The sequence below is a fragment of the Onychostruthus taczanowskii genome, unplaced genomic scaffold (assembly GCF_017590055.1).
Source record: "Onychostruthus taczanowskii isolate IOZ18803 unplaced genomic scaffold, ASM1759005v1 scaffold30, whole genome shotgun sequence".
Lineage (NCBI taxonomy): Eukaryota > Metazoa > Chordata > Aves > Passeriformes > Passeridae > Onychostruthus > Onychostruthus taczanowskii.
In genome coordinates, this window is record NW_024500350.1 from 8120612 (window position 1) to 8139646 (window position 19035).

Here is a 19035-nt window from a genome sequence, read left to right on the forward strand (position 1 = left end):
AGCTGCTCCAGCCTCCTCCAAGGCTGCACTCCAACAGTTCCCACAGATGGGAGCACTGCAGGATCACCCAGCCCTGGAGCAGGGGGTTATGGCTTCACTCCTGGCCAAGGGCATAGCTGGTAGCTCCCTGCAGAGCCCTTGTGCTGCCTCTGGGGAAGTTAAATCCAAGAGGATGAGTGTGGGAGACTAAGGACACTTTGATGAGCTTGTCAGAGTCCAGGGCCCAGACAGGCTGACCTTGGGTTTCACCTACCTGGGGTGTTCCCAGCACCCTCCTGCTGCCATTGTCACCTGGCCAGGACAGGGTGCAAGGACTGCCTTGGCACGGGGAGCATCCTTACCCCTTCTCCAGGAGGTCCCCTCTGTCCTTTCCCAGCAGGAGTTAATTTCTGGGGGGGTGTGGGCAGCTCTGGGGGTCCCTCTAGCTGCCTGGGGAGCCACCAAGCACCCCCTGTCCTCCCTGCAGCCCCTCTGTCTCATATGCCCACTGCCCCCAGCCCTCCCCAGGAGCCACACAATCCTTCTGTCCCCAGTGGGAGCAATGGCCACAGCCCCCCACGCCAGGTCCCACAGCTGGGCCTCTGGCCGGTCACCCACCGTGGGGGCACAGCCCTGCTACCCCTGACGTGGGTTCAGGTAAAGTGCCGCGGTTACCGTGTGCACCCTGCACCGAGCAGCTTTGGGATGTCTCCAGAAGCTTTGGGATGTCCCCAGACATCTCCCAGAGCAGAAAGGAAGATGGTGGGACCTGCACCCTTCTGGGACAGGCACTCACTGTCAGCCCCAGGCCCCATCTCACCTCCCTCGTTTGCTTTTTCTTTCCTTAAAAGATATATGACTTTTGCTTAAAAATAGGGTAATTAATTTCACACCTAATTAATGCAGCTGCTTAGATCACTTTCCCTCCCAAGATGCCAAAATAGATTCTCAGGACTGGAGGGAGAGGAAAAGTTGCTTTGATGAGTCACCCGGGGCTCATTTAACTCTTTCTATACTGGCAGAGAAGAGCCACTGGGACGGAGCCTGCAGCTCCAGGGAAAGCAGCTCATGGATCAAAGAGAAATAGGGAAGGGACTTTCCAGGCTCTGCAGTGCCAGCGAGGAGGGTCTCGACTCCTGGGGAGGCTCCTGCATCCCGTCCCTGGGGCCAGGACCAGGAGGCTCCTGGGTCGAGTCTACAACAATAAAAGCTGCTCAAAAAACTTGCGGTTAGTGCGGACGTGCCCCGCGCCGCTGGACAGGGCTGGGGCCAGCGGACACCTACAACCAAAGAGCTGGTCACGGGGAGCAGCGGGAGCAGCAGGAGCAGCTCAGCATCCCGGCAAGCGCAGCCGCGGCAGCGGGGCGAGCAGCAGAGGCAGCCTGGGAGCCCCGGAGCTCGGCGACAAGCGGTGACGGAGGGAGGGGACGCGCTCGGCCGGTGCAGCGGGAAGCAGAGCGGTGGCACCGTCCCCGCGCAGCCCCGCGGCGTCACCCGCTGCCCAGCGCGCCCAGGGCTCGGCCCCGCAACACCGTCACTTACTAACTACGGGCAGGGGCACCTCAAAACCTGGCCACTTCAACATCGGGGCTGCAAGGGAAACAGAAGGCAGGTTGGAGGACGCTGGGACGCTTGATGGGAACAGAAGGTCGTGGTTAAGGAGAGACTTAGGGCCATGAGCCGGTGGCCACCTGGCCCGAGAGCCCGCTGGCCACCCACACGCAGCGCCGGCAGGCAGAGGAAACAGGAGGAAAAAGAAGAAAAAGGAGGAAAAGTCGTGTTTATTGAGTCGCTGGTGCTGTGAGGAGGGGAAGGAAGGGCACGGCCAGCCGGGAGCTGTGGGAGTGCAGCGGCTGGGCACGGCGGGGGCTGCGGAAGGGAGGGGGCGGCTTCCTTCCCCCGTGCCGGCCATCGCCGCTTTCCCACCGCCGGGAAAGTGCAGCTGGAGCCTTGGCATGCGGGAGCAGGAGCAGCATCACCCTCAGATGCTCAGGGAGGGGACCGGCTCTAAAGCAGCTGTCGCTGCTCCCGCTCAGCGAAGCTGTTTAGTGCCGGCAGGGCTGAGCGCGCACAGGCAGCGTCCCCAGGGACGGAGCAGGGAACAAAAACACGGCCTGGGAATGCGCGGTGGGCGATGCAGGCGGTGAGGGCAGCACGCAGGCACGGCAGCCGAAAAAGACACCGAGGCCCAGCTCAATGCAATAAATAAAACTTTTATTCAAACAATAACTCAGTACAGGGCACAATTCTCTCTGGCTTTTAAAAAAAGGTTTTTCAGCACTTTACAATCTCCACACAGGCTTTGCTAGGCTGGGTTTGTGGTTTTTTGTTTTGTTTTTTTCCCCCCTCTACATTCAGTCATTCATCGTGAAATATCCTGGGTTAAAAATCCTTAGCAAAATTCAGACATCGATGCAGGAGGGGCTCAGAACAGTGTGCCCGTAGGCGAGGAGATAATCCAAAAACTGGTCCGGGATGGGGGGGTCTATTGCCAGCAATGTCCCAGTAAACAGGCAATGTCAGAGGTCTTAAAAATCACATCAGAAAAAAGCGTGAACAGTTTGCAGTGGAGACGGCCACGGGCACTGGGAGGGCTACGGCCAGGCCAGTGCGGAGCGGGACCCCAGTGCGGGGTGGGAGCCCCCTGGGCACTGCCTTGCTCAAGCCTGGTTTGGGCATGCGAGCAGTCCTCGGAGCCCCAGCCCTAGCGTGAGGTAACAATACCTTGCTACAAAAAATATATATATATATATTTATAAAACAACCAGGAGTAACCCTTCGGGGGGGTTCCCACAGCTGGCGGGACCCCAGCCCAGAAGCAGCCCTTTCCCCGGGGCGGGAGCTCTGTGCCATCCGCTTCTCCCAAAGCCACCGCGGTGGGATGGAAGCGGATCGGGCCGAGGGGGAGGCACGGGGACGCTGCTCCCCCTCCGGGAACGGCATCCCGGGCGCGGGCATCCCGGATGCTCAGTAACAGTACGGACACCAGAGGCCATGCATATGTGATCCAGTCTGGGAGTTTGGTCCAGGCTCGTGCGGGGCGGCCGGCGCGGCCCCTGGGGGGGACAGTGCATCGCTAACATCACACGGGAGGACAAACACCGGGTCCCACTAAGTGACAACTGCGCCTGGGCTGTGAGCACAGACCTGGCAGCAGTTTCTGCTCCAAAAAGGCTTCAGAAACAAGGGCACTGTGAACACCAGGGAGGGGTGAGAAGCACCATGGTTTCCTTGAAGATCACAAGAGTTTCAAATCCAAAAGAAGTAGAGAAAGAGAAACGAAAGGGAAGGAAAAAAAAAGGGGGGGGAAAGAAGCAGAAAGCTCTTCCAAGCAGCAAGGGGCCGCTGCGAGCCCAGGTGTCCTCACACCGTTGATACCAAACTGCCACTGCCGCTGCGGAACAAAGCACAGAGATGCCAGAGTGGCCGCGGGGCAGCACCGAGCTCGCGGCACCGCGGGACCCATCACGGCCGGGCAGCGAGCTCCACCCAGCCACGGGCTTGGGCTCAGCCCCAGGAGCGAGACGGGGCAGCTCCGAGGCAGAGGGGATGGAGAAGGTGCTGGGGAAAGGCCCCGGAGCGTGGGCTCTGCGTGGCTTCCCTATCCCGGCGTGAGCCCGGAGGAGGTCGGGAGACGCGACTCTCTGGAGGAGCACGAGCTTGGGGACACCAGGCTGGCCCTGGGACCTGCCCTCCCTGGGTCCTCCCACTCTCACAGATGAGACCTGGCCCCATCCCAGCCACTGCCAGTCCCCGGGGAGCCCATGCAGGGACTCCTGTGGGGACACAGCCCCACGGCTTCGCCCACAGCCAACACCAACAGTTCTCAGGGAATGTGACAGGAAGGTGACATCTTACCTGTTGACAGATCTCGTCCCGTAGTCATCAAGACCCTGTGGAGAGGAGAGGAGGAAGGACAGTGAGGAACGTGTGGGCTGTGCCTGCTCAGGTGCCACCAGAGGGTCACAGGAACAAACCAAAGTGCATCAGGACCCAGGGCCAAGAGCTGATGCATTTGGAGACGAAAAGGAGATATGGAGATGATTGGAGTGGGATTCAGACAGCAGGGAGTGAAGTTCCACCACTCCCTGTAGGATTTATCTGGCCAGACATGGAAAAGCAACTGCTGGGAGAGAGCCCTGCTCTGCTCTGCCCAGCTCCTCTGAGGAACAGAGCTTTGGCTGCTGCTGAGACTGTTGGAAAGGGGCTGCACGACTGAGAGACACCAGTGAAATGTTCTGTGGAAAGAGGGGTTGCCTGTATTCACTCCCACCAGAAACCCACAGGGTTTTGGACCATTTTCTCCTTGAGCCGGTGCTGAGAAGGCTTTGCAGGGACTGAGGGGCAAGTGGGGATCAGGCCTGGAGAACATCCCTCAAGGACATCCCTTCTTGAGCAAGGGCCTGCCCTGGGATATGAGTGGAGCCGCTCTGCTCTCCATGACAAACACGGAGAAAACTCCAGGAAAGAGGAAGGCTCTGGCCTCTGAGCTGGCCATGCACCAGCAACCAGAGACCCACATTCCCACCTTCCCAGGAATGCTCCCAGTCCCAGCAGCAAATCCTGCTCAAAAACTCCACCAAAACAGCAAGAAGTGGGGTTGTGCTTCCACCCCACTCCCTACAGAGAGGACCAGATCCCATCTGACGTGTCCTGTGGAAGGGTCAGTGCTGACTGCCCTTCTCTCTCCCTCCTCATCCTCTCCCCTCTACCAGCACATGATGCCAGCATGGCTCATCCCCTCATTGTGGTGGGACAGCTCCCCTACACCAGTAGCTCCTGGGTTAGGCTGATCTCATCTACTGTGTATCCTCCCTGGCTTGTTATCCAAGAAGTCCTGGGCTTGCTTTGGACACTGGAATCCTGTCCAGGATCTGCCCCAGTGTCCCCACAGGACTGTCACCGGCTTGAAGTGGCACATGCCAGAGAAAACACTTCCAGCTGCCTGTGAGCAGCCTGTTTCTGGTGGGAGACTCCCATGGAGTCGCAAGTGTTGTCCTTTGGGGGTTTACGGGGCCATTTTGTGCCACTGCCCCCCGTGCCTTGCCTGCTCCTCCCCATCCATGGGCTCCCTGCATCCCTTCACCCCAACAGAGGTGCTGGGCAGGAGCAGGGTCCAGGCAAGGCACGCAGATCACCAGGCACAAAACAGCCAAATTTCCATAAATCCCAAGGGAAACATTGCAAGCGTCGGACTTACAGCTGTCGACCTAGTGTAAGGCTTGTAGTGAGCGGAGGGTGCTTGGCAGAGGCCACTGGAATAGTCTTTAATTGCACACCCATAGGGCATTAGGTAGTCCTAAAACAACGAACAGAGGTTGGAGAGCCGCCCTCGGCACCCCCAGGCATCCGCCGCACGCCGGGACCGGGAACGCTCCCGCTCATCCCATCCCAGTGGGACAGGGAGCTGAGACCCCCGGGCAGCACGGCAGGGACTGTGCCCAGGGAGCTGCTCCAGCATCCCCCAGTGCTCAAACACCCCCATGGAGTGGGAGAAGCCGGCGGGAGAGGCTCACCTGGGAGAAGGCGGGCACGGCCACGCTGTACGGCCGCTGCTTGAAGGTGTTGCCGCCCTGTGCCGGGAAGGCCTGCGAGGCCATGCCGTAGTCCGGCGGCGGGATGGAGATGTCATCCTTGTCCAGCAGGTTGCCAGTGCTGCTGCTCTTTCCTTGCTGCAGGCTGGGGGGGGCCCAGAGCAGAGGTGTCAGCTCCATGCAGATACCCCCAGACCACCCATCCGCTCATGGAAAAGCCACCAGAGCCAGCAACCACCCTGCTGTGCTGTTATTCCTAAGGAGAGTTCCTAAGGAATACCTAACTCCCAAGGACACAGACTCCCTGTCACCCCACACGACGCTCCTACCTGGTGTGGACCCGCTCGCTGCCATCATTGTCAAGGACCCGTGTGTAGGAGAACGGAAACCAGCCCCTCCTGAAAGGCAAAGGCGGGGATGAAGCCAAAGCCAGGTTTGACCATGGAGGGCCCGGAGGCGGCTGCTCCCGGGGACATGCAGCACACTCACATTTTGGTTTTCTCGCTCTCTCCGTAGTGCCAGCCGTCCCGGGCCTCGGGCACCAGCAGTGTGATGAGGTCCCCCTCCTTGAAGCTCAGGAGGGTGCTGTTATCCCCGGCAGCGTGCGAGAAAATGGCCTGCACCCTCGTCCGGCCGTTCCTCTCGAGCCCGGCGGCCATGGAGCTGGAGCGTGGCAGTGTCTTGTTTTCAGCTGGGGGAACAGACACTAGTGGGTGCCCCAAATCCTTCACCCCAAGGCCATCCCCAGGCACAGGGTCCCCATCTCTCCTTATTTCAGCCCAGGTCGCACTACAACCTTCAGTGTGACTCACACCTTCCCCCTCACCAAACAGGATCAGGCTCTCAGCATCACCCACCAGCCACGGCAAAGGGAGCAGGTTCCCTGTGCCACATTCCACAAGGTTTTCCTCCTGGAAATCCTGTGAAACCCCAGGGCAGAGCCCAGCCCCAACATTTCCTAACACCCAGGTAGGAGGCACGAGCAGTACTTGACACCAAAGGGATGCTGTGGTCACTGTCCCCCCACCAGCAGCACCCCCAACCACCATCCCCCCCATCCCCCTGGAGCTCTCCTGGGGGCAGAGCTGGCTCCAGGGCCCCCGGCAGCGGGGCCGGGGCCTCACCTGAGGCGTAGCTGTTTTTCGGTGCCACGTTTTTGCGAACTGGGAGTGTATTGGAGTAAGAGTCACTCAGCTGCTTCTGAGGCTGGGGAGGAGATAAAGATTTGGGCTGTGCTGGCTTCATCTCAGACCAGTGGTTGTACCCGTCGCTGTCAGAGCCTGAGACTCCGTTCATCACTGGCATGGCCTCCTGTGCCGACATGCGCTGCGAGAGAGGAGGGGAGGGGGACATGGAGTGGCTTCATTAGGGCACCCCCTGCAGCTCCAGGGCCATCCCACTGCAGCTCCCCAGTGGGACACAGCTCCAGGGAGAGAGGCAAATCGAAGCTTCGTCCTGTTCGGTTTAGTTCCCAGCCAAACCAAACTGCTCTGGGGGGAGCAATGGGGGTCTTCTCTATGGTATCTTACTGCTCTGAGCTCCCCTGAACCTGCCAATTCCCTGCTCTATGCTCAGCTTGTGTCTCCACATCAGCAGGACACCCTCTTCTAAAGGGTCCTTCACCCCATGGGTCACTCCAGGCCTCTCTCCTGCAGTTACTGGGGTACCTGGGTTCAGTCCCACAGCTTGGGGACCAGCCTGGACAGGCAGGTCCAGCCTGTGGGTCCCCCAACAGCGCCTGGGAGCCCCTGCTCTGACAGAGCTCAGTGACTCTGGTGGGATGGGATGGGACAGGCTGCCCATCCCCAGGTCAGGCTCCTCCCCACATCCCAGGATGGCCCAGCACGGAGCTGCCATCCCTGCCATCAGTGACAGCCCATCCAAGGGCAACTTGCCGAGGACAGCAGTGACACCGGCCTGGCCTCGTCCCTCCGGCTTTGCTCAGAAGGGCAGGACAGCCTCCACCACAGAGATACTTACTCCTACAAAAGGTGCCAGCTCCGGGGGGACAGGGAGAGGTTTGGCACCAGGGATGGGATCAGAGATGATGAGGTTGGACTTGGATGTGGACAGAGGGCTGGGCATGATGGTGCCATTGCTGCTGGCAGCCATCTGCTGCATCAGCTGTATGGCGCGGTCCGGGATCTTGTTGGGGTCCGAGCAGGATTGCTGCCACAGCGGCAGCTTCTGTGTCAGCATCTCCTTCCCCTGCAAGAGCAAAAGGAGGTGTCGAGGCACAGGGGTACAGGTGCTCTGCCCCCCTTCCCTGGGCAGCACCACATGGATCCAGGGCTGAGCTGGTCTGGGATTGATCGATGGCTCTGTGCATGGCACAGGCAAGATAACACACAGGGACATCCTGCTTCCATGCTCTGATGGCAGCAGAGCCAGGCAGGCATAATGAAGAATGGGAATGAGGGAAGGGAAAGGTAATCCATCTCCCCAGTTTATTCCAAGATATCCTGTGTACAGCATCTCCAGGCTGCAGGGAGCTGGGCAGGGAGCTGGGCCCCACGTGGAGCAGAGAAATAAAAGCAGGCTGAAAGCTTGGCAGGGAACAGCCCGTGCTCCAGGCTGTCCCCACATCCCAAGGGATGAGCTGCTTCCGTGGGGTGCTCAGCCCCAGCGGCCTCCAGGCTCCTGTGCTGCATCCAAGCCCCACTGCTCCCTGCCTGCAGGACTGGCAGCCACCTGCTACCATGCTCCAAGGGGGAAACAGATGGAGCCAAACTTGTCCATTTTCACCCAGAATGTACGAGCAGCCCCTTGTGTGACTCAGAGGGGGAAGATGTCCCAACCCCCTCGAGGTCACTCCCAAGGGTGACCCGATGTCTCTGCTCTGCCTCATCTGGAGACAAAATGCGGTTCTGCATATCAAAATCCCCCACTAAATGCAATTTCAATGCCCCTGTATATTTCCCCAACACCAGCCAGCGGGTCCAGCCTCATGATCCTGTGGAGCATCCTGCAGGAGCCACGGGCAGCAGCAGGATGGAGTTTTTAGCAGGGCACACAGCACGCTCTGGACGAGCCACCAGCAAAGTCCCTCCTGCAAAATCAACTTCTGTGTGTGCTGCTGCAGGTTTTGGTTCGTTCCTGCTGACCACCAGCCCCGGGGAGTGCTTCTCCCCTCCTGCACTCCGCTTGCCAAGCCAAGCGTGGATCCATGCTGTGGATGTGCCAGGACAGAGCTGACTAATCCAGCTCCCTCTCCTGCTCCAGTGCCAAGCGTGGCGGTGACAGATGGCTGCCGTGAGCCACGGAGGGCGGTGGTGGGGAACAACCAGAACGGGAGCACGAGGCTGCAGAGCAGCACCAGCCCTCGTCTGGATGGATCCTGCTCCAGACCCATGCAGGTGCTGCAGCTTCCCAGGCGGGCAGGGAGCAGCTCCAGCCCTGGTCCAGGACATGGGCAGTAGGGATGTGGAGTTACGCTGGGCAAGAGGGATTTGAAGCAGCTGCTCCTACTGGAGCACCTTCCCTGGAGTCACCTGTTGGTCCAGCACCCCTTCAGTCCCTGAGCTGCAGGGGCTGCACCAGCTGTGGCTTTTGGGATCTCAGGCTGTTCTATGGGATGCAGCTGGAGCTGGGAGCATCCACCCAGTGCCAGGGCAGCCAGGCCTGGCTCTGGCAGGTCGCACTCACCTTGGCGTGGTAGGTGATGGCACTCTTGGCCACCGCGCACTGTTTCTCCACCAGGAAGCAGAACCGTCTCCTCTCTTCCGTCAGAGCTGTCTTGTAGCCATCGGAGACGTAGTTTTCCAGCTCCCCTTGCTTGTTGCTGATGGCTTCGATGTACTGGAAGAGGGAGAGGGGCAGGGAGGGAGCTGCGGGCAGCGCCGCGGGGCGGGCGGTGCCGCGGCAGCCGCGGAGGGGAGGGGGGCGGGCGGCGCGGGCGGGACCCCGGCACGGGACACACACAGGGACACTCACGTGTGCCTGCACAGCCCCCCAGCCCACCCTTACTCATCGGAGCCCCCCACGCAGAGGCGCTGACTCAGCCCGTGGGCTGCACGGGACGAGCTGTACCCGCGGCCGCCCGCTCACCACCCGGGCTCGGAGGCGCTGCCGGGGGCCGGGGCTGCCCCATGGCCCGGGACTGGCAGCGGCCCCCGCAGCCCCCAGCTCGTCCTGGCACAAAGCAGCGCGGCTCCCGGCACGGCCTGGCTGTGCCCTGCCCGCTGCCGAGGGACGGCACGGGGACCCTGCCACGCACAGGGCCACCAGCGCCTCTGAAACTCCCGGCAGCGCCTTCAGTCTGCATTTATCACAGGGGACACAGAGGTGCTGCTGGGCAGTGCCACACGCTGGCACAGGACGCCCTGGCTGCTCCCTGGTGCCACACGCTGGACTGGCAGACACGGTGGCAGTGCCAGGCTGGCAGCTAGAGGCTCCTCTGCTGGCTCCTGCTCCCCCAATGTGACAGGTGCCAGCATGGCTGTGCCACGCTGGGCTCTGCCAGTGCTATGCTTGGCACAGCAGCAGCACATGGGGGAACCCCCCAGCTGCTTTGCCCTGTGTGATGGAAAGGTGGCACAGGGGACTCCGGACCACAGGGCAGCACCAGCCTCCCTGAACACAACACACGAGGTGCCCCCAGCACCCTGACCCGGCCACTTTGTCCTCCCTCCATCCCTTTGGATGCTCCCAGCTTCCACCTGCCATGTGGCAGCAGGGGAGCAGCCACGGAGGCTCTGAGAGCAGCACCTCTCACCCACTGCTGTCCCACACTGTCACACCTCCTTGCCACCACCTCTTCCCTAGGACAGCAGCACCACTACACTGGAAAGCCACAACACCCCCAGCCCAGGCAGGGCTGGACCCGCTTCAGGCAGCCCAAGCTTCTCTGAGATGGGAATTAAACTGGAAATTCAGGGCCCAGAGCAGCTTTGCTGCTTCTTCATGGTTATCAGTTATTTTTAGCATGCTACAATATTTATTAAGAGATACATAAAATGGAGCAAACCAACAAAAGCAGCAAGATTCAGTGACATCCTAGACTTCAAAGGGGGATTATTTTGGGGCTGGACCTGCTCCTGGCTCCCACCCTGCTCCAAGCACCCCGAGAGCAAAACCCAGCGCAGGGTTGTAGCCAGCAGGTTTTGGGACTCCCCACAGTGCACCAAGCCGGGTGAGAGAAAGAGCATTGGTGAGAAATGGATTAAAAACCCAGTTCGCAACCAACAACCCTATTTCAAAGAGAATTTTTTCCTCCAAAACGAGAAAATCCAGGGCAAATGCCTGTGGCCACGAGGAGAAATAAGCGAAGGGAGCTGAGCTGATGGCACTGGGCACACACAGGTGGAAGTGATGGAGGTTTTGGCATCACCCCAAAGCAGAGACACAGGGCATGGCACTTGGAACACCGGGCAGCAGCCAGGCTGTGCCAGCACAGAGGCACTGGGGCAGCGTGGCACAGGAAGAGGCAGCAGCAGCCCCTGGCACACAGAGCCCCTGGAGGAGGAGGAGGAGGAAGCGCTGGGGAAGGCTCGGGACAGCAGCACGCCGCCTCCTCCTGGGTATTATTAGCCTGGGAACAGCACAGGGACAGAGCCCAGAGGCAGCAGCCTGGCAGTGGCGATGGGAGCTGGGGAATGGTGCCCCAGTGCCAGCCCCAGAGCCAGCCTGGAGAGCCCCCAGCCCCTCCAGCACAGCCCTGCTATGCCTGGGATGGACCGAGCCCTGCTGCCCACACTCATCTGCACCATGGGCAGCTCCACAAGAAGTTTCTGCCCCAGGGGAAGGGGCAGAACAATGCTCCCCCCTCCTGCAGAGCCCCATTTCTGGAAGGAAAGCACAACCCTGACAGCACCTGAAATAGCAGGAGCACACACAGACCCCGATCCCCATTCATTTAATTAATTTAATTTTTCCCCATCATCCTGCTTAATTTACTAACTGGGCCACCAAGAACGAGAAGGTGAGAAGTGAAAAGAGCTCAGCTCCAGCTAATTTGGCTCAGCAGCACAGGGCCCATCCCGCCACGATTCCCTGCAGGATCCCCATCCCGGGGTCAGGCACGGCTCCAGCCCAGACACCACAACACAGGGAGAAACCCTGATCTTAGCAGCTGAGAGCTCCAGCTCTCAGCAGGATTTAAATACGCAGGTACAAGCCTTATTTACACCCCTGCTCTCAGGCTGGTTTTGCAAGGCTCCTGCTAATTCCTGTGTGAGAAAGGCTTGTCTCAGCCAGTCGGAACACGCCGCTCCGAGAGCGCAGAGCCCACGCTCTAAACTTAGTACTCAGAGCTTTATATACTTTATGTAAATATGCTCCGTGTGCCATTGATTTATCCAGAGCCTCGATTTTACATGTTGTTCCATCACAAAATGGCGAGCGACACTCCTTGTTCACGAGGTGGTTTTCAGTTTGGGTTTGCTCAGAATGACAGTGGGCTTTCAGATAACGCCCAGAAAGGCAAATTTAAATAAAAAGCCTGTTAAATATGCCAGATGCACGAGGGAAAAGTAACACACAAAGCACAGTGTAAAATCTCGCGGCTGCACTCCAAGGAGAAGCTCTGCCTTACCCAGGAGTGAGGCTTCACCCGAAGCCAGGTGCCCACCAGGACCTCAGGGCTGCTGCTCTCATCTCCATTCCCCAGAAATGGGGGAAATCTCAGCCACCCCACACTCTGAACACAGCAAACACCCTTCCCAGCTTGGCATGACCTGATCCCCTTTAAGGGCTGGGGGAAGGGGCTTTCCTGCCAGGCTCAGCAGCTTCTCCAAAACCCCACTGACAAGCACAAACCACTCAAGCACTGTAAACTAAGACCTTGACTGATTGAGGTTGTCAGCTTCAAATTCACATGTTAAGAATCATCTAAATAAAATTCCCAGTTAGAAGGAGGAGAAAGAGACCCCGCTTGTGATCCGAGCAGGCAGGGAGGCAGCCAGGCCGGTGGTCGCGCCCAAAGCCAGGGCACACACCAGAGCCACCCAACAGCTCCAGAAAATCCTTTCTGGGTTTCTAGGTTGGAGAGGCCTCAAATAACTCCCCCGTGCCGCGCCCCCCCGCCTCCCACATCCACTTCCAATTCACAGGGAGCCGCTGACCTAATTAGCAGTGTCAGCACGTGGCGGCGCCGGGCAGCGGCTTTGGCGCTGGGATTCTTCCAGGATGCTGCCACGGGGCCAGGCTGGCAGAGCCAGGGCTCCTGCCCGCTCCTGGGGCAGCCCTGCCCACGGGGGGCTCAGCCAGGGACCCCCAGGGTGGGCACAGGAGGGGGCCGGAGCCACGGCGGGCAGCCCCCGTGCCAAAGCCAAGCCGAGCTGCCCCGCGGGTCAGACGGAATTAGGAACACGAGCAGATGAGAAGGGAACGAGCTGCTGCCAACTCCCAGCTCGAGCAGCCGCTGTCGTCCTGCACAGCAAGGCAGGGCACACAGCCCTGCCACCTCCCCAAGGCCACGGTGACAGCTCGGGAGGGGGGTGGAGATCAAAGAGCAGCTGAGAAATGTCAAGCCCCGAAGTGCCAGGAGCACACGCTGCTGTCAGCACAGGTGGAGCAGCAGCGAGCTCCAGCCCAGCCTTTGATAAGCACAGCCTCGCTGGGAAATCAGTTCAGACCTCCCATCCTTCCCAGCCAGGAACGTGCAAACACAGGGAACACGAGCCAAGGGCTGAGCTCCACCACAGGAATCATCACTCCAGATCCTTCGTGGTGTGTCTGGCACCGACCAGGCTGAGCCAAGGGCTGGCCCCAGGGACAAGAGGGGACCCCCACCGGGCAGGAGCTGCCTTGGGGTCACCAGTACAGCACAGCCATGAATTTTGGGGTCAGAAAGCCAAGGGGAGCATGTGGCAGGCATGCTTCCACCCAGCACCAGGAGGGATGCAGAGCAGGGAGGGGCTGTGCGCACTCCAGCTCTCATGGCAAGGAGAGATTGGTCAGGACCAGTGGCACAGAGCAGTGGGAAAAGAGAAAGGAAAGGTCAGGGAAGAGAAAGGACTGTGCTGGATCGATGCAGTAGGCTGAAATACCTGGAAGGAGTAAACATGGAGAGAAAGGAGGATTTGTTTAGGCAATCATGAGGGAGAATAGCTAGAAATGGGAGAGGATAAAAAAGTTGGGTTGATTAGCAGGGAAAGAGCATCTGAGCAGGCAAACCTGCTGAAACCCCACCACAGCACAGAGGCAAAATGAGTAGGGATCCTCAGCCCGGACAGCTCTTCCTCCTTCCCAGAAATTGCTGCTTGTGAGGCAGCTGGCAGACCCTGGAGCAGCCTCTGGGGTGACACTGTCCCCTCCTGGCTCCTGCAGCCCCCACCCAGGGAGGTTGGGTGCTGGATCCCAGCCTGGGGCTATCCCACGCTCTTCCACAGCCAGGAAGGAGAGCAGAGCTCGGGATGAGCCCTGACCCGACCTCTCCTGTACGATGGCAAATGAAACAAGAGCCCCACAGCAGGGAATGGCCACCACAGGAGCCCAAACACATTTCCCTGCCTTCTACGGGGTCACTGACACTGCAGGAGCCCTGCAGGAGCCCTGCAGGTTTCCCGGGGGGGACAAACTCCCTGCCCCACACAGCAGCAGCCCCCAGGCAGCAGGAGGGAAGGCCCTGACCCTGCTGTGCTGCCCCCCAGCCTTCCCTGCTTGGCTGCAGCCAAAGCTCCATGGGGTGGAAGCTGGGCCAGAGCTGCTGATGGTTATCCAAGGTGATGGGAAAGGCAGAGCAGATCCTGGGGAGCCAGCCCCTAGAGCCAGGGATGCCAGGCTGCCCTCCTCCCCTGGGAAGGGCTGTCTCCCCTCGTTTGTCACATCTGCAGCAGCCCCAGCCCTGCACACATGTGGTGTTACATAAAGTGCAGAGAGCAGAGCAGCAGGGGAGCGCTGGCCCCAGTCAGCTTCACCTTCCCCTGCCCAAAACGTTCCCCAGTGCAGGAACAGCCCGGGTCAGCAGCTCAGTGCACAGCTCTGGTACCCAAGTGCTTGTGGCACAGCCCTGAGCTGCACAGGCACTTCCAGGAACACCTCCAGGGACCCAGGGGCAGCCACAGCTTCCCTGGGCACCCTCTGCCAGGGCCTCACCCCTCACAGGAACTGGAATTTCTCCCAGTATCCCATCCATCCCTGCCCTCTGGCAGTGGGAAGCCATTCCCCCTGTCCTGTCACTCCTCGTCCAAAGTCCCTCTCTTGGAGTCTCTTTAGATCCTGGAAGGGGCTTCTCTTCTCTTGCTGGGCACATGTCCTCCCTCAACCTAAATCCCAGCAAAACCTGGAGAGAGTGACCTGGAGCTGCTGAGCTGAGAGTCCTTCGCCATTTGACTTTCACATAAACCTCATAACCTGGTTTGTGCAACTCCCTGTCATTTCCAGCTTCCTGACCTACACCTAAAATTATTTCTCCTGATGGGAATACCCAAATGAGGTTTCAATGACAAAAGTTTATACAACCCCACAGGTTATTTGGCACCGTGGTATTTAACGTTTAAAACATTCCCAAGGGAGCAGGGGGTGGTGAAGGCAGAGGCTGAGCTCAGCCCCCACTGCCCAGCCAGGGTCACCCACTGTCACCTGGGCCAGGCACAGCCTTTCAGGACAAACACCCAGCCCCACAGCACTGCTATGTAAGCTGAATTACAGCCAGTTTTGTCTCAGCCTGATGCACAAATCCAATTGCTCACAGAGCTAATATGATTTGATAAATACTTTGAACCAACATAACTTCATTGCTGAGCTACTGATTCAATCCAGGTCCCAAACCCATCATGACCTTGATTTCATGGCCTGATCACAGCCAGCCCTTAATGAAATTACAGCACTTGAGCTTCCTTGGTGATTGTTTAATCTTAATATTGTTTTCATTCTTCTTCATCAGAGATGTGAAGTGAATGGAATTGGTTTGTTCTCCCGGTTTTCAACACGGGTCAAGCCCAATCTCAGTCACTCCACGAGGAAGATGAGGCACGTGAGGCTCTCAGCCCTCACTCCCTGTGTGGAGCAGCAGCTTGGTGTGTCCTTTTATTCACAAGGAATAAAAGCCTGGCTGAATGTGACACTCAGCAGCAACAACCCCCAACACAGCATTGCCCCTGCCCAGGACAGGGCCTGGCAGCTGGGACACCACTCCTGCAGCCTGCTGCCACTTGCAGCTGCTTCAGAGCTGCTAAATGAGTCTGGGCTGCAGCCCAGAGGTGTTTTAACTCTTCAGCCACTTCACTCTGCAGCACTCGTCCTCGTTGGGAAAACTCCCCAAAGCCAGCAGGAGACAGGGGCCAGGTGATGTGGGGCCTGCAGAGCAGCCTGGACCAGCTCTCTCCATCAGCGAGGGGCTGCGGCAGCTCAGGAGCAGCCTCCTGCAGGAGTCTGTGAGCACCACACCCCCTCCACTCCTGCTCTGCAGCTTCTGCTGCCCAGCACTGCTGTCTGCACTCCTGCTGGACTGCAGCATCTACTTCTGCTTTATAAAGGGGAACAGCTGAAGGAAACAGGTGAGGTGTCTGGGCTGCTGCACTGGGCTCTCTGATTGATTCAGCAGTGTGGGAACGCAGCCAAGGGCTGTCCTCTGCCAAAAGCAGGGCCTGGGGGGCCCCAAAGCTGCTCTCACTCTGACAAATGTTACATAAACCCCGAGGTCCCTGCAGGACAGTCCTGCTGCTGCCACCACGTGCCTCAGCCACCCGTCTCACTGGCAGGTGATGACAAGATGTGGTCACTCCACAAGTGGTGAAGAGGCAGAAAGGAGCAGTTCTGCTTCCTGGAGCATTAAATATGAAGGAAGATGATGACAGAGCATCAGACTCCTGGCTGGCAGCTGCTCCAGCAGCTTCACAGGCACCAGCCTTCAGAAGAGCAAGATGTTACTGCTGCCTCCAAGGAGGCGACACTTCCACCAACAGCAGCTTCTCCCACGAGGAGAGAAGGAACCAGCCCCAGTCCATTAGGAGACTCCAGCCAGCCCTGGCTGATGGGTCTGCGGTCCCCAGGCACCAGCCTGGCACAGCCATCAGCATCCCAAATCCATCCCCAGGTGCTTGAGCAGCCCTGAGGAGACCATCAGAGGTTTGGCAAGTGGCCAAACAGGGGTGGCTTTGGGCCAGCTCAACAAAGCAGGCTGCCTGTGGCTCTGCTTAAACCAGGCTGTGGAAATCAAAGCCCCACACAGCTCTGTCGATGCGCCTGATCCACTCAAACCTGGTTTCACCTCCCCAAAGCCCAGTTCCAGCTCCCCAAAGTCCCAAACAAGGCTCTCTCCTCAGGCCAGCACCAACACCCCCACAGTTCCAGGCTGGACCCCACTTATTGCAGTTCCCCCTCTCTCCAATGCCCAGGCAGAGGTAAAACAGTGTCGAGGGGTTTAACCCAAAACCTCTTTTTCTGCTGAGGAGACACCAGCTCTGCAGTCAGCAGAGAAGAGAGGGGAAGTGCCCTCTTGGCTGTGCTCAGCAATTTTAACTTTGTGTGTAGATCTAAGGCAAAGCAAACCCCCACTGGGTGCAGCAGAGCAGCCACAGAATCACAGCACTCTCTGAGCTGTAAGGGTCTCATAGCTCTGTAAGCTCAAAAGCCATCATAAAGCTTTTTTGGAGATAAGCACTTCCTAAATACTTACTGCTGAAAGATTAAAGGCAATGAGCTCTGATCCTGTTTCCCTGCCCTGAGAGCTGCGCTAACAGGAGTGCCCCATCTCAGCAGGAGGCTCAGCCACCCTCCATCCCAGCTGGGACGGCTTCCCTCCTCTTCCTCCTGCTCCTGTGGGATGGGGATCCCTGCCCCAGACTCCTCTGGCAGCAGCTGTCACAGGGGGGTGACAGAGGTTCGGTTCCCTGTCCCCCCACGCTGGGTTCGGGGCTGACAGGGCTTTTCCAGCTCAGCAGGAATTGCACAGCTGGGACTGGTGGAGACACCAGGCTCACGAGTGGTTTGAGCTACTCTGGAGAACAGCAGAGCCTCCACCACAGTGGGCTGGACATGGAGGAGTGTGCTGGCACCTCCCAGCCCAGCTCCAGCACCTCCCAGTGCTCCAGCACCTCCCAGCCCAGCTCCAGCACCCCCCAGTGCTCCAGCACCTCCCAGCCCAGCCCTGGCTGTGCCACCTCGGCCCCTCCCAGAGCTCTGGCTCCACAGGGACCCACAGGCTGAGCACAGCAGATGATGGTGGCTGCATTCTTCTCCCTCAGTGCAAGCTCTGGTTCACAGCAGCATTTCCCAAACTCCAGTGCCATTAAGGGTGTCACTTCCCCAGCACAAACCTCACTGTAACTCTCTGCTGGGGACTAAATGCCACTAAATGTCACCAAATTCACCCCCACGAACAAAGTGCCACCAGTGTCCAGGTGTCCTTCAGCAGACACAGATCTCTGACATGTGGAGAAACAGATCCTGGTCCCAACATAACACACACAGCCCTGCCTTGGAGACAGCACCAAATAATTCCTGGCTGCAGGAATTCACCTTCCTCTGTCCAAGCACCCCTGGTGCCACCATGGCTCTGTGGCTGCAGCTCCTGCAGCAGCTCTCACTGCCAGCCAGGGCAACTGGGACATCAGTAACCCCTGAATATCCCTGGATGGTGCCAAGCTCACAGAGCAGAGGGCACAGCAGAGTGCCGAGGGCACAAACTCCTGCTGGGGATCCTGAGCAGGACCCACGAGTGCCACAGCCCCTGGGCACTGCCAGGACGTGCCCTAGGTGCCCCTCAGTGAGACCCAAGCCTGGCTCCCCCTCAGTGGGGAGCTGTGCCTCCCCCTGTGCCCACCCCCACCACACATCACACCGCTCTGATTCACCGCAGCCGCCCCCGCTGGGGAGGCAGGGGCACAGCACAGAAAATACAACAGAAAACAGCAGAAAACACCTTCCCGGGCACTATGGAGCAGGCACAGCAGGAATTCGTGCTCCTGGGGGCCATTCCTGAAGTAACAGCAGTGGGAGAGGTGCCTGGAGCAGGGGCAGGCAGCTCCAGCCCCACTCTGCACCGTGCCCGTGGAACAGCCCGTGCCAGCGCTGGCTGCCACCCCCTCCCACCCACAGCTCCCCAGCAAACCCTTCCCCAGGGCTGTGCCACAGCCCCACCACCCCCATGGGTGTCCCCCCATGTCCCCAGCCCTACCTGCAGCTCCTTGTCCGAGTACTTCTGCGGGTTCTTGCTGCCCTGGCTCTTCTTGCGGAGTTTCTTCAGCTCTGCCTGGCACTTGTCCAGGGAGTCCCCCTTGCTCCTCTGCTCTGTCTGGTATTTCTTCAGCGCAGCCTGGGTGCCACAGGAGAAAGTTCTGAGCCTTGGCTGCATCTCCTGCTGCCAAGGGATGACAGAACCAGAGTCCCTGGGACAGGGGGACTCCCAAGGCCCAGAGATCACAGAGGGGACAATGTCCTGTGCCTGGTGACATGAGTGACACCCGTGTGTAACCAGGCTCGGTGTGCCGTCCCCCAGCAGGCAGCAGGTGACAGGGCAGCCCCAGGGCTGTGCCAGACTCACACACACACATAACTCACACTCAGGTAGCGGGAGTCCAGCTCCACCTTCTGCTCCAGCTGCGTCAGGAGCTCGTTGTGGAAGGACTTGAGCTGCAGG

At 59.1% G+C, this 19035-nt stretch overlaps 1 protein-coding gene across 5 annotated transcripts in view; it reads right to left on the bottom strand.

Annotated features, from left to right (window-relative positions):
* BAIAP2 (BAR/IMD domain containing adaptor protein 2) overlaps window positions 1-19035 on the bottom strand; it is a 38283-nt gene that overhangs the window by 2288 nt on the left and 16960 nt on the right. Inside the window, exons 5-14 of one of the 5 annotated variants that reach the window (XM_041409076.1) lie at window positions 18957-19028; window positions 18574-18711; window positions 9159-9311; window positions 7494-7721; window positions 6638-6839; window positions 6003-6204; window positions 5843-5911; window positions 5496-5658; window positions 3838-3872; window positions 1522-1569 (exon numbers count right to left, since the gene is read on the bottom strand). In XM_041409076.1, the coding sequence (XP_041265010.1) occupies window positions 1542-1569; window positions 3838-3872; window positions 5496-5658; window positions 5843-5911; window positions 6003-6204; window positions 6638-6839; window positions 7494-7721; window positions 9159-9311; window positions 18574-18711; window positions 18957-19028 (1290 nt within the window). In that variant the 3' untranslated portion in view covers window positions 1522-1541. Of the gene's footprint in view, window positions 1-1521; window positions 1570-2176; window positions 3374-3837; window positions 3873-5495; window positions 5659-5842; window positions 5912-6002; window positions 6205-6637; window positions 6840-7493; window positions 7722-9158; window positions 9312-18573; window positions 18712-18956; window positions 19029-19035 lie in introns of those variants that run through there. The other 4 variants (XM_041409078.1, XM_041409075.1, XM_041409077.1 and 1 more) reach the window with 4 other exon arrangements.